This window comes from Hyla sarda, chromosome 1, assembly GCF_029499605.1.
Source record: "Hyla sarda isolate aHylSar1 chromosome 1, aHylSar1.hap1, whole genome shotgun sequence".
In the NCBI taxonomy this organism is placed as follows: Eukaryota; Metazoa; Chordata; class Amphibia; order Anura; family Hylidae; genus Hyla; species Hyla sarda.
In genome coordinates this window covers 149,360,516-149,376,289 of record NC_079189.1, presented here as the reverse complement: position 1 = coordinate 149,376,289, position 15,774 = coordinate 149,360,516, and the positions used below count along the sequence as shown (strand labels likewise).

Sequence of the window (15,774 nt, the reverse complement as noted above, 5' to 3'; positions counted from 1 at the left end):
AATTGCAAAATCAAGATAGAAAAGTCATGGAGTTAAGGAAATCACAGGATCAATAGACATGTTATCCAATATCGAGTATAAGCGCCAGCTGCAGAAATGCACACACTAACACAGCTTGGCATGCTATCAATAAAACTCCCTTTGGAATTGCCAACCAAAGATGCCCCAGATGTGCTCGATAGGAGACAATTCCAGGGACACTGCAGACCATAGTAGCACATTTAGACCCTTTCGTGAGTGATTCGAGATTCTTCATCATATTGATTTATATGAAGTGGTCCATTTTTTTTCTATTTCCACAGCGATGGACTCATGCGTGCGCCATGGACGATGTTGGGACTTTTTAACATCTGTGGTTGAGCCTTTGAGCTTCCCCCGGTATTTTTGTGCTGGGACTATTTTTTTTACATTTTCTTTATTTTGTTATACTATTATTATTAATATTATTTTCATAATTATACTTTCTTATATTGTGTAAAAAAAAACTTTTTATTTTTCTCCCACTAATTTTTCACCCATTATATTATTTTATTTTTGCTTGATTTGATTTTCATTTATAGATTATCCCTATTTCACTTTTTATTTTCACATGTGTTATTTTTGGTATGTACACATTTGGGGTTTTGTTTATAGTTCAGCACATAAGGATGCCAACATTATACTGTGCACTTTCTTATGTTATTTTTCTTATACAACATCATTATATATTGTTTCTTTATTCATTTCACTATATTTTCATGAATTATACAGATTTTTAGTTTATTTATTTACTTAGCACCACTCCAGTAATATGTATTATGTAGTATGAACTATTTAGTTACTTACACTTTTTATATATCCTAGATATTTGTTTATTGATATTATTTTATTTGTGCTCAGGGCTTCCACTCGTGTTCGTGGCACAAACGTTTTACGTATCTGCATGGAAAACATTAAACCTAAAAAAACAGCGGTTGAACTGTGCCCATAACTGCGACCGAGGGCAGGCCTTTAGAGGTCATACCCTATAATAAATGAAGGAAATTGAAAATAATATAGGGAGGGTTGGGAGGTATCCACAAAAACGTCACACATGCCCAGCTAGTGAGAGCAGGAGGAGTTATATACACCTGTCGCCACCCACAACCCCTATATGCCCCGCCTAGTAGTTTAGGGGCGGAATACTCCAGCGCATTGCAGAAATACAGCCTGGTAGGCTTCCACTTGTGCTCAGGGCTTCCACTCGTGTTTGTGTCACAAACGTTTTACGTATCTGGATGGAAAACATTAATCCTAAAAAACAGCGGTTGAACTGTGCCCATAACCGTGACCAAGGGCAGGCCTTTAGAGGGCAAAACACCTAACCCGGTAGGTTAATTAATAGAATGCATAAACTTCATAAACAATGCCACACCCTAACTACACTGACCCTCACAACCCTAATTCAGATCCTATAACAGTAGAATCTACTAACTGGTTATGAACGAAGGCGCTACCTGGTAATGAATAGCTATGGCCACTATGCCTAGAATAAGCCAGCGCTGACTCAAGATTAGGCTAGCATACTAGATAAACATACTGACCTGTGTCATTAAGCCAAGGGAAACTGATAGCTGTCTGTCAGGCCTAACACTACACCATCCAATCCCTATTTTTTAGAGGCCAAAAGCACAAACTGTTAGCCAACTGACACACATGTAACCTGACCTCATGACAGACCTTGACCATAATCTGCATATTTACCTGTAATCAGAACTAAGCTTGAGAAACTTACCTGAAGACTACCTGAACTGTACCGACAGCCATACCATGAACTACCCCCCAACTGGACTCCGAAGAAATGGCCTGTTGCGGGTATTCGATCCTTGCATAACCATTGTGCCTGCAGACAGGCCAGGACTATGCGTAGACCATAAGCCTATCCACCTGAGAGGTCTTACGTACCAACGACTACACTCGAATAACCCCTTCCTGGACACTAAACCCAACCTTAAACCTCCGAACTTCTGCCTCTAAACTGAACTCCGAGGTGACGTCCTGCCGCGGGAGACAGATCATTTCATTTCCATCATGCCGGTAAATGTGACAGTCCCTTGTGTAACCCTTGTACTTGTAGGTCTTTTCGAGAACCACCATGCCTGAAGCCTCACCAGGTCTTTTTGTTACCATCGTGCCTGTAGACGTGACAGGTCTTTTTTGTAACCATGTTACCTGTAGATGTGACAGGTCTTTGCGTAACCCTCGTGTCTGCACGCACGACAGGTCTGGCATAACCATCATTTTCTTTTTTTTTTTTTTATACCAACTATGTGTCATGAAACTATAACTCAAAAAGCATGTCAGTAACAATAACTACGCAGTGCATACCACTTCAGGTATGGAAGGTATGAAGGGAATACAACCCCTATGTGCCATGATGTTGTTGCTCTGAAAGCGTGTCAGTAACAACAACCCTGCAGTGCATCCTCCTACAGCCATGTTAGGTACAAAGAGTATACAGCCACCTATATGTCTTAATGTAGTTGCCCTGAAGATGTGTCAGTGACAACAACTACGCAGTGTATTCCCTTGCACACGTGGCAGGTATGATGGGTATACCACCGTCTATGTGTCCTGATGTTATGGCTCTGAAAACGCGTCCCCTGCAGATGTAGTGGGTATGATGGGTATACCACCGCCTATGTGTCGTGATGTTGTCGCTCTGAAGACTTGTCAGTAACAACTACTGCGCAGTGCATCCCCCTGCAGACGTGAAGGATATACAACCACCTATGTGTCGTGATGTTGTTGCTCTGAAAACGTCCCAGTAACAACAACTATGCAATGTGTCCCTGCAGACGTGGCAGGTATAATGGGTATAACACCGCCTATGTGTCATGATGTTGTCTCTCGGAAGACGTGTCAGCAACAACAACTGCGCAGTGCATCCCCCTGCAGATGCGGCAGGTACGAAGGGTATATAACCACCTATGTGTCGTGATGCTGTTGCTCTGAAGACGTGTCAGTAAGGACAACCACCTCGCCGCGGCCTCGCCCAGCCCCCCACCCCCAGGTCCCCATCATACCTGAAAAGCCGTGCAACAATGCAGTCTCAGAAAGCGACGGGGCCGCGCTTGCACTACCCTTCTTTCACCCCCGATCCTGCAGCGCTGTAGGCAGAGCCAGCAGGCGGCAAGGCCCGACCTTACCCCATTACTGCAGCTTCTGGTGCGACTACGAGGGGAAGCGTCAGCTGTCATGGCTCCTGACAGTAGCGGGAAATTCAAATGCTGCACTTCTGCAAACAGCGTCCACCAACACACGGTTCGCCCGCAGAAATGTCACACACACCTCACTAGTGAGAGCAGGGGGAGTTATATACACCTGTCCCCACCCACAATCCCTATATGCCCTGCCTAGTAGTTTAAGGGCGGAATACTCCAGCCCCTTGCACAAATACAGCCTGATAGGCTTTCACTTATTTAAACAGGTGCTCCGGAGGAAAACTTTTTTTTTTATGAACTGGTGCCAGAAAGATAAACAGATTTGTAAATTACTTCTATTAAAAAATCTTAATCCTTTTAGTACTTTTTAGCAGCTGTATGCTACAGAGGAAATTCTTTACTTTTTTGTGTTGTCCACAGTGCTCTCTGCTGACACCTCTGTCCGTGTCAGGAACTGTCCAGAGTAGGAGCAAATCCCCATAACAAACATCTCCGGCTCTGGACAGTTCCTGAGACAGACAGAAGTGTCAGCAGAGAGCACTGTTGTCAGACAGAAAAGAACAATTCAACTTCAGCAGCTGATAAGTACTGGTAGGATTAAGATATTAATAGAAGTAATTTACAAATCTGGAGCCAGTTAAAATGAAAAAAAAAGTTTTTCACTGGAATACCCCTTTAACTTGCTACCTAGAGTGGCAAGTTAAGGGAAGCGGCAGAAATTCAGCCTGCCCATGATACACCACTGCTTATGTTGCAGGGATTGGATGCTACCACCCTGGAGTTCCTGCACCTGGTGCCCTTCCTTAGCCCCAACCACCTGCCTGGCCTGTCCAGCCTCAATAACCATGGGAATGCCATGCTGCAGTGCTTCTTAAAGGGGTACTTTAAGGTTTGCTATGGGGATTTTCTCCTGCTCTGGACAGTTCCTGATATGGGCATCAGGCGTCAGCAGAGAGCACTGTGGACAACAGAAAAAAGGAATTCAAAAAATAAAAAATTTCCTCGGTAGAAAACAGCTGCTAAAAAATACTGAAAGGATTAAGATTTTTTAATAGAAGTAATGTCACGATTCGGCTTACTGGTAGTGGATCCTCTGTGTCAGCGAGGGATAGGCGTGGACCGTGCTGGTGGACCGGTTCTAAGAGGCTACTGGTTTTCACCAGAGCCCGCCGCAAAGCGGGATGGTCTTGCTGCGGCAGTAGCAACCAGGTCGTATCCACTAGCAACGGCTCAACCTCGCTGACTGCTGAGAAGGCGTGGTACAGAAGGACTAGGCAGAGGCAAGGTCAGACGTAGCAGAAGGTCGGGGCAGGCGGCAAGGTTCGTAGTCAAGATGGATAGCAAAGTTCAGGTAACACAGGCTTGGACAACACTAAACGCTTTCACTGGCACAAGGCAACAAGATCCGGCAAGGGAGTGCAGGGGCAGTGATCAGATATAGCCAGGGAGCAGGTGGAAGGCAATTAAGCTAATTGGGCCAGGCACCAATCATTGGTGCACTGGCCCTTTAAGTCTCAGAGAGCTGGCGCGCGCGCGCCCTAGAGAGCGGAGCCGCGCGCGCCAGCACATGACAGCAGGGGACCGGGACGGGTAAGTGACCTGGGATGCGACTCGCGAGCGGGCGCGTCCCGCTGTGCAAATCGCATCCCCGACGGCCATGTCAGTGCAGCGCTCCCGGTTAGCGGGACTGACCGGGGCGCTGCAGGGAGAGAGACGCCGTGAGCGCTCCGGGGAGGAGCGGGGACCCGGAGCGCTAGGCGTAACAAGTAATTTACAAATCTGTTTAACTTTCTGGCACCTGTACAGGTATTGATTGCGGTGCTGGAGGGACTATTTACTCTGGGGGAGGCATATTTTGTCGGGCCCTGCATTGTTTCTATTTCTCCATATATTATATTTTGAGAGGGAGAGCCTTTTTAGGGTCAAGGGACGGTGCAATACACAGCTATGCAATAGTTTACAGATGTACTAAAGAAATATATTTTTTCTATGTGCACTTTAGCACTTTAATCGCAGTGCATATTGTGCTGCTCTGACCCCTGCTTCTGCTGTTTTTTTTTTTTTTTTTGCATTTTGCATGTGGCACTTTAACCTCTATACCCCTATATATGTCCTAGGAGAAAAATCTTTTTCTATAGTCAGCAGACCCTATCATTATCCTGTGGGTACTATTTTCTTGCCATGTTCTTTGTGTTTTTTATGTGATTTTATTTGTCTTTTTTGTTCTATGTGACTTCAATAAAGAATATAATATTTGATATGCATTTGAGTCTACCATTTATTTGTAGGATATATGTGTATGGGTAGCGTTACCGCGGTGGCTGTGTTTTTGTAGGATTTGTATTCACAGTAGTATGATCAATATGCAGCCTGGCATTGTCATGTTGAAAAACGGCTTCTAGGATACTTTCGAGAAATGGCCATTAGTGTTGCACGTGAATATCGCATATTCGCGACTTCGCGAATATACGCGAATATAGCACTATATATTCGCAATTATGAATATTTGTTATTTTTTTTTTCACAGTACACATCACAGTGATCATCCCTCTCTTCTTCCAGCATGTGTGGTATAAAGAAGGCTCTAATACTACTGTGTGAACCTGGCGTGTGAATTTTTAGCGAATATATGACGAATGTTCGTCCATATATTCGCGCAATATCGCGAATTCGAATATGGCCTATGCCGCTCAACACTAATGGCCATACCACTGGTTCTAAAACCAAATCAATGAAATCCGTACTGTTGTACTTATAATAAAGAGGGGGTCCATCTACTATACACAATGCCACCTCACACCATAATTCCAGGAGTAGAACTGGTGTGCGCCATTATCCCCTTAGATGCCGTCATCAATACAGATCACGGTATCCGCGGCAGTGCGGCACTTAATATGGATGATTGGATCGCCGGCGGCACTGTAATGGTGGAGGGAGGTCCCCTCACCTGCCTCCATCCGTCTCCTTGGGTCTTCTGCTCTGGTCTAAGATCGAGCAGACCAGAGCAGAAGATCATTGATAACACTGATCAATGCTATGCCCTATGCATAGCACTGAACAGTATTAGCAATCAACTGATTCCAGTAAATAGTAAAAAGTAAAAAAAAAGTTCAAAAGATGTAAAAAAAAAAGTAGGAGTGTGAAAATTCCCCTGCCACAATAAAATTGTAAATCGTTCCTTTTTCCCTTTTTACACTCAAAAAGCGTAAACATTTATAATTAATAAACATATTTGGTATCGCCGCATGTGTAAAAGTCCGAACTATCAAAATATAATGTTAATTATCCCGCATGGTGAATGGCGTAAACGTAAAAAAAAAAAAGTACAAAATTGCAGACTTTATGTTCCAAAACAAATTTATCAAAAAAGTTAAATATGAGCAAAAGTGGTACCGATAAAAACTACAGATCACAGCACAAAAAATTAGCACTCATACTGTCCCATATACAGAAAAATGAGAAAGTTATAGGTGGTCAAAATAGGGCAATTTCAAACATACTAATTTTGTTAAAATAGTTTGAGATTTTTTTTAAAGCGGTACAATTATAGAAAAGCATATAACATGGGTACCATTTTAATCATATTGCCCCACAGAATACAGAAAACATGTCATTTTTACAGCTTGAAAACAAAACCTTCCAAAATTTGCTAAATTGTGGTTTTCTCTTCAATATCCCCACATAAACAATATATTTTTTTGTTGCGTTGTACATTTTATGGTAAAATGAGTGATGTCATTACAAAGTAAAATTGGTCACGCAAAAAACAAGCCCTCATTTGGGTCTGTAAATGAAAATATAAGAGTAATGATTTTTTAGAAGGCGAGGAGGAAAAAAAGAAAATGCAAAAATAAAATTGGCCTGGTCCATAAAGGGGGACAAACTGTTATGAACGCTGGAGCCGGCACCGGGAGCTTGTGACGTCATAGCCCCGCCCCTCGATACATCACTTCCCGCCCCCTTAATGCAAGTCTATGGGAGGTGGGGCCATCTCCCATAGACTTGCATTGAGTGGGCGGGGTGTGACATCATGAGGGACGGGGCCATGGCGTCACAAGCTCCCGGTGCTGGCTCCAGCATTCGGAACAGTTTGTTCCAAACGCTGAGCAGCGGAGTACCCCTTTAAGGCTAAAATGTGCTTGGTCCTTAAGGGGGTGTAGTGAAATATAACTTATCTCCTATCCAATGGATACATGGAGGGGGCATGCTGACTGCTGCTCCGGGGCCCTATTCAGAAGATCCTTTGGATAGGGGATAAGTTATTTTTTACTGCACTACTCCTTTAACTTTGTCATATACAATTTTAGAAAGCTTTAGCTTTTTTTGTTGTCACAGCTGTTAACATGTCACATTGAATGATTTGGAATATGTAACACATATTTTATACATATACCTTTCCTTTGTATTGAGCACATATTTAATTTTAGGTGTTTTAGGGATAATCTTATATACATGTGCCAACATCACAGCCTCATCAAGACTGATCCAACAATAAACATGGGTGAAATGTTTTAAATTGTGATCTAAGAAAGTCCTTTTGGGGAAACTGCTGTCATATAGGACTATCAATCTTTAGCTTAGACTGAGGGTAAAGTGTGTATTAGTTTTTCATTTTGCAGACCAAGAACAATATATGTCTAATTTACTATTCTTTTTTGTAGGACTCAACATTTACATCTAGGAAGACTTACAACACATTGCAGCACATGTATAGAAGAAAGCAAGGCAAGTATCTATCAAAACATTCATCTAACAATAAAGAATGTAATTTAAATGACCCCATTCCCCGACAGCAATTTCTGGCATGTTTTCTTCTAATATTAAATATAAAAAGCCAAATGAGGCTTTGTTTTTTTGTAGACCATCAAGACACTGAATTCATCTTAAAATGTGCTGTCAAAATACTGTATTTATCGGGGTATACCACGCACTGGCCTATAACACGCACCCTCATTTTACCAAGTATATTTGGGTAAAAAAAGTTTTTTACCCAAATATCCTTGGTAAAATGAGGGTGCGTGTGCGTGCATGTGTATACCCCGATACACCCCCAGGAAAGGCAGGGGGAGAGAGGCCGTCGCTGCCCGATTCTCTGCCCCTGCCTCTCCTGGGGTCTAGAGCCCTGCTGCCGCCGCTTCTCTCCCGCTGGCTATCTGCGCCACTGTCCCTTCTCTCCCTCTGGCTATCTGCGCCGGCAGCGGCGCCGATAGCCAGGGGGTGAGAAGGGGCAGCGGCACCCATTGCCGGCGCCGCTGCCCCGTTGCCTCCCCCATCCCCGGTTGTATAATTACCTGTTGCCGGGGTCCACGCTGCTTCAGGCCTCCGGTGTGCATCCCCTGCGTCGTTGCTATGCGCTGCAAGATGCAATGACGTCACTCGTCATTGCGCCGCACCGTGCAGTGCATAGCAACGACACATGGGACGCACACCGGAGGCCTGAAGCAGCACGGACCCCGGCAACAGGTAATTATACAACCGGGGATGGGGGAGGCAACGGGGCAGCGGCGCTGGCAATGGGTGTCGCTGCCTATTCTCTCCCCCTGTCTGTCGGCGCCATTGCCCCATTGCCGGCGATAGCCAGGGGGAGAGAACGGACAGCGGCACCGATAGCCAGGGGGAGAGAAGGGCCGGCAGCAGGGCTCTAGACCCCAGGACAGGCAGGGGCAGAGAAGCCGGCAGCGGTGGCAGGTCTCTGCACCTGCAAAGCCGCTGCAGTTCATTGATTTAAAGCGCCCGCTTTAAATCATTGAACTGCAGTGGCTTATCGGCGTATAACACGCAGGTAGACTTTAGGCTAAAGATTTTAAAGAATTAAGATTTTACGGTAATATATTTGGGCTAAAATGAAAAGCTAAAATTTAATTTAGCAAATTTTGATGGGTTCTGACTTTTCGCCACTTACATTGTTTTGACTTATGGCTTTAAAAAAAAAAAAAAAAAAAAGATTTAAATCACCATGTTCTGACACCATGTTCTGATATACCTAAAAAATGTTTGATGGCTTATTTTTTCTTACAGGATCTGTAGTACTTAATGGAGTAGATCAGACGTTTTGATAATAAAAAAATAAAAAAAAATCTGCCATTTATTCTGCCATAAGGGTATAAACAAATAGCACATAATGCGATTAGAGAAGAGTAGTTATATCAACAACTAGAGCTGGGCGGTGTGACCAAAAATTGTGTATCACTGTATTTTTGTAAATTATGGCAGTTCCACTGAATTTAACAGTATTTCCCCCTCCCCATCATGTGACCCGTGGGCACTGCTTCTCTCCCCCCCTCCCCCCATAATGTGACCCGTGGGCGCTGCTTCTCTCTCCAACCCGCCCCCCTGGCCTCGGCCGCTGATAGGCTGAGCGCACTGTCATGTAAGAAGCCAGCCTGCTCCTTACATGACAGTGTGCTCAGCCTATTACTGGCTGAGGTGGGACATCACTGCGGCCGGTGATACGCTGATGGCTCTGTGACATTCCCAACCCCAGGAAGCAGCAAGAGCACTGGAGGGACCGTAAGGCTGGTTCCGGAGCAACGGGGGAATGTAGGAAGGTGAGTTAAAGTCTATTTTGTTTATTTTTGAAGCCCGGGCTCAGGATAGTACAGTACAGCACAGTGGCTGATAATTATTTGGGGGGGGGGGTGGGGGAGAGAAGCAGCGCTTGTGTGTCACATATGATTAGTTCCCCGATGTTGAGGACAGTGTAGCGCTGAGCTGATAAACCGGGGGAGGGGGGTGAGCAGCACTGGGCTGATAAATCATTGGGGGGGGGGGGGAGGAAGAACAGAACCCGCGGGTCACATATGATTAGTTGCCCGATGTGGGGACAGCGCGCTGTGGCTGATAATTCATTCATTCGAGGGGGGAGGGGGCCCAGCCGATATTGCGATATGGGAAAAATTCATATCGTGCAGGAGAAAAAATTTGGTATTCTGTATGATCCGGTATACCGCCTAGCACTATCATCAACTTCTATCCTACTGTGTGGAAATATCTTTAGGGGTTAGTTGGGTCTTAGTTGTTGTTGGGTCAACAACAGTAGTAACTCCTATAAGAATTAATATAAAATTCAGTTTTCTGTTTCCAGCAGCAGATTGGAAAATCTGGTAACAGCCAAAGCGGGGAAATTACGCAATTTTTTTAACTCCCATTGACAATCTATTTATATAAAACTCAATGGGGGAGATTTATCAAAGGATTTAGACTGGTTTTTCCTGTCTAAATTTGTCGCAAAGAAAGTCGCAGTCTAAACATGTGCGACTTTTCTGCGACTTTTGCTGTAGAGCATTTTTAGAACATGATGCATGCAAGTCTATTTTAGACGGAAATGCATTAGAAAATGCATTGGTGCTGAATTTATCAAGTGCGACTTTTGTGCGACAAGTTGCATCTGCCCAAAATACGCTGAAATGTCAGACCATGTTGGAGCAGGTCTAAATGCAGTTTAAGCTGTAGACCCTGAAGTCTGAGCACAGAATTTATCAAGGGCTGTGAGACCTTTGATAAATTAGGAGCACAATAGACAGGAGACTACCACATACGCTGGTCTATAAGCATACCCAGAATAGACTAGATTAGTAAATGTCCCCCAATGTGGGTGTGTGTGTTCCAGCATCACTTCTAAACAGCTAAAGATATTAACATGAAACTTGGTACACATGTTACTTATATATCAAAAACAAACATAGGATAGATAAATTAACCCTTACTCAGCCCAATTTGCTAGGGTTGGGTTTTTAGTTTAAAGTCCCATACAAATCTATGGGAAATATATGTTACTGCATAACTTCCAAATAGCTGGAGATATTTCGATAATACTTGGTCACATGTTACTTATTTGTTCACTAAAAATATAGGATAGTTATTTAACCCTAACCTACCCCCATTTGCGAGGGTGGGAGTTTTTGTTTAAAGTCCCATACAAATCTATGGGAAATGTATGTTTTAGCATAACTTCCGTACGGCTGGAGATATTTCAATAATACTTGGTCACATGTTACTTATATGTAAAATAAAAATATAGGATAGTTAAATTAACCCTAACCTACCCCTTTATGTTAAGAATGGGTATTTGGTTCAAGTCCAGACATTACTTCAAGCTCTGCTCTGCATCTCCTGCATCAGTCCAGCTTACAAGCCACACCCTCCGCACAGGATATGAGGAAGGGATATGAGGACTGGATATGAGGTCAGGAAATTAGGTCGGGATAGGAAGTCGGGATAGGAGGTCGGGATAGGAGGACGGGATAGGAGGTCAGGAAATTAGGTTGAGATATGAGGTCGAGATAGGAGGACGGGATAGGAGGTCAGGAAATTAGGTTGAGATCTGAGGTCGGGATAGGAGGACGGGATAGGAGGATGGGATATGAGGAGGGGATATGAGGTCAGGATATGAGGACGGGATATGAGGGCGGGATATGAGGAGGGGATATGAGGTCAGGATATGAGGACGGGATATGAGGACGGGATATGAGGACGGTATATGAGGAGGGGATATGAGGTCAGGATATGAGGACGGGATATGAGGGTAGGATATGAGGACGGTATATTAGGACACGATATGAGGACGGGATAGGAGGACAGGATAGGAGGTCGGGTTATGAGGACGGGATATTGGGAGGGGATATGGGGATAGGATATGAAGTCAAAAGCTTCCTCCTTTGTTGATTTTCCTCCCCAACAAGGATTAGGAAGGAAAAACCGGGCAACGCTGGGCACTCAACTAGTATAATATATTGATAAAAAATGTACAAGAATCTTTCTTTTGCCTATTGCAAGAAAACTGTCTGAAAAAAATATCAAACTTTATTTTCAGCTGGTTACTCAAGGACAAAAATTGACTTCACCAAGCCTATCGTCTTCTCCTGCTTCCTTTGCACAGTATACCATTCAACTTTTACAAACTGAAGAAATAATGAAGGAGCCTATAAAGTCCAGCTTCCAGGATTCTCAGAATCACGTTTCTTCTGGTCCCACCACACAATATAAAGTGCTTAAGGCCACCAAAGAGCTCTCTGCAAACTTTCTGCATCAGCCAGAATCTCCATCACTAGAAAGAAATACAGAAATCAGTACTTCTTCATGGGTGACCAGGTCTATCCAAGAGTTTGGTGTCCCAACAAAAGAGAAGGAAAACAAAGGGAAAAGGATGCAGTTTGCTATGACCCAGCTAGGCATCCTACTTGGCTGCTCTGTAGTCCTTGGGATGGCCCTTGCTGCCGGTTTGCGGTGCGTCCATGCTCAGTACTGTCACAGGAGGACCGAAGTTTCCTTCAGCGAACCAGACAACAATGTTATTACACTGAGAGAGAATGGGGAAATGATGCAATTCAAGAAATTTAGAGAGAACAGCTTTGTGTTGGTCCAAGCAGAATATAACTGGATCACTCCAGCTGTCGGTAAAAATTTACAGTAACGGTCAATTACACAAAGGAAAAAATCCTGATTGTAGTTTGTCTAGTATGTAATGTTTTGAACAAAGACTTTGTTTTAAGGGAAAATACATAGTAATATAGGAGGTTGCAAACCTACTTTATTTTTGTCTGGAAGTCTTATTCAAAAATCATGGCGAGCAAATGTTTTTTTTACAGACAAATTGGAAAACCATAAGGAATCATAAAGATTATGAGCGAGACATCTCTAAAACTCAATATACTTATATAAATTTGTTACCACCCTTTTCTCTGAACCATAAAAGGATGATAATTCCGATCACAATCACCTGCTAAAGTATGCACAGCGTCAAAAAACCAACAGACACGTGTAAAAATAACATTACAAACAGACACATATGTTAAAAAAAATTAAAGTGTGCAATACACGCCCCACCCCTCACTACTGTCTTAAAGGGATTGCAGGCAATGGAAAGAAACAACAATTCCAGCTCGGTCTCAGATCAACGATGCAGGCTTTATTCACATATAGCTACAAGGATCACAGGTAGGTGGCAGGATGTGACGCGTTTCGACCAGGTGCTGGCCTTACTCATACACTGATTACAGCTTCAAATGATCATATATAGAGGTCAAGAGGGAAAAGCAAAACAGGAAACACCTGTTCACATTGCATTAACCTCTTCTCCTCCATTAACATAAGACATACCATTGTGTATGTGTATGAAAACTTTCAAGCATATAAGATGTCATAAACATGCAATAAAATGCAACAATAATTTTATTAACACAAAACAAACTTGTTATTGGTTTTATATAAATATGATACAGTAATTCCCCAAAACATCAGAAAAAATGATAATGATAATATTTGAGAGGAATGGCTGTACATTTCATCCAAACCTATCATAAATATTAATTAAAAAAACATGTAGTATAATAGAGATGTCATCTTGCAAATGCATCAATGGGAAAGACCAATGCAATATATTTGAATCTATATATATATAAATATATATATATATATATATATATATATATATATATTTGAATCTATCTGTGTTGTCACAATTGTTTTGAATTAGTGGCTTGCATTCATTCATAAATATATCATCCATTTTTTAGAGATGATATAAAAACTTTTTTGGCTCATGTACATTGGGACAAGCCCATATTCACATGTGCGGTTTATACTCACATACTATGGCCGACATTTATCAATGTCTTTAGACAGTTTTTTGTGTATAGAAAAGGCGCAAAAAAGGCGTAAAACAGGGTTTATTTGCGCTTTTTTTGCACCCTTTGGTTTACACATTTCTGCTGATTTTGAGTTGTAATCCATTGATTTTGGGCAATACACGTGATATAAAAGGGTTTTATCAACTGCGCCTTTTTGTGAAAAGGCGCAAAAAAGGCACAAAGCCACTGAAAAGTCTCTAAAACTACACCAGCCCAGACTTAGCTCAGCTTTTTAGTGTATGTGATGAGAGAAATTTCAGAAAATGTGACCTGCACAAAATGTATCAAATGCTCTGCGACCATTTAATACATTTGGTGCTCCTACACATTATCAGCACACACAAAATAAGGTGTAGAAAAATGCTTCACTTACACCTACAATGCTAAATTTCGGCCTATGTGCATTTATCCATATTCAAATATATTGCATTGGTCTTTGCCATTGATGCATTTGCGACATGACATCTCTATTGTACTACATGTTTTTAATTAATATTTATGATAGGTTTGTATGAAATGTACAGCCATTCCTCACAAATATTATCATTATTATTTTTGTGTTAATAAAATTATCATTACATTTTATTGCATGTTTATGACATCTTATATGCTTGAGAGTTTTTATACACATATACAATGGTATGTCTTATGATAATGGAGGAGAAGAGGTTAATGCAATATGAACAGGTGTTTCCTGTTTTGCTTTTCCCTCTTCACCTCAATATACACGATCCTTTGAATCTGTAATCAGTGTTTGAGTAAGGCCAGCACATTGCCGAAGCATGTAACACATCCTGCCACCTACCTGTGATCCTTGTAGCTATATGTGAATAAAGCCTGCATCATTGATCTGAGACCCAGCTGGAATTGTTGTTTCTTTCCAAATTTGTAAATGACTTCTATATAAAAATCTTAATCCTGCTAGTACTTATTAGCTGCTGTATGCTACAGAGGAAGTTCCTTTCTTTTTGAATTTCTTCTCTGTCTGACCAGAGTGCTCTCTGCTGACACCTCTGTCCATGTCAGGAACTGTCTGGAGCAGGAACAAATCCCCATAGCAAACTTATCCTGCTCCAGATAGTTCCTGACATGGACAGAGGTGTAAGCAGAGAGCACTGTGGTCAGAAAGAAAAGGAATTTAAAAAGAAAAGAACGTCCTTTGTAGCATACAGTAGCTGATGAGTACTGGAAGGATTATGATTTTTAAATAGAAGTAATTTATAAATCTGTTAAACTCCGGCACCACCGGAGTACCCCTTTAAAGATGTAACATCAACACAAGAAGGGAAATAAAAGTAGAACACCGAAAGACATAATCACACAGTCAACAAAAAGACAGGCTTTTGGAATCAGGGACATGCATATTTTACCACTATACGTTGTGACAGTGTGGCAAGGAAAGGGTATATTTCCCAACCTGATCCTGGAGAAACCTCCATCTGGGGCCTAATCAATGAAGCAGCAGAGAGGGGAAGTCTGTTTAAAAAGCAGAATAACACACCAGTCTGGGCTCTCCCTTAGACCGAAGTGGCTGTTTGAGGGGGAGACATCATGTCCATTGCCAGGCGGGCACAGCAAGGGCTGCAAAGGACACAAGCCTGGCCGAAGTGAGAGCAGTGGTTCTGGGAACACACAGCAGGTGGCTGTATGAATAGGACTTTATGTTCAAATGTGAACTGTATCTTATAAGGCTGCAGGACTTATTGTGTTTAAAGGGGTACTCCACTTGAATACTTTTTTTTTAATCATCTGGTGCCAGAAAGTTAAACAGATTAGTAAATTACTTCTATAAAAAAATCGTAATCCTTCCAATACTTATTAGCTGCTGTATGTTCCACAGGAAGTTCTTTTCTTTTAGAATTTCCTTTCTGTCTGACCACAGTGCTTTCTGCTGACACCTCTGTTCATTTTAGAAACTGTCCAGAGTAGGAGCAAATCCCCATAGCAAACCTCTCCTGCTCCGG

The 15,774-nt window shown here is 42.4% G+C and overlaps 1 protein-coding gene across 1 annotated transcript in view; it reads left to right on the top strand.

Annotated features, from left to right (window-relative positions):
• Positions 1-13,008, top strand: part of REELD1 (reeler domain containing 1) — a 62,724-nt gene extending 49,716 nt beyond the window's left edge. The window contains exons 6-7 of the mRNA XM_056555020.1: positions 7,844-7,907; positions 11,995-13,008. Coding sequence (XP_056410995.1) covers positions 7,844-7,907; positions 11,995-12,594 — 664 coding nt within the window. The 3' untranslated portion in view covers positions 12,595-13,008. The remainder of the gene's footprint in view (positions 1-7,843; positions 7,908-11,994) is intronic.
• The last annotated feature ends 2,766 nt before the right edge of the window (positions 13,009-15,774 follow it).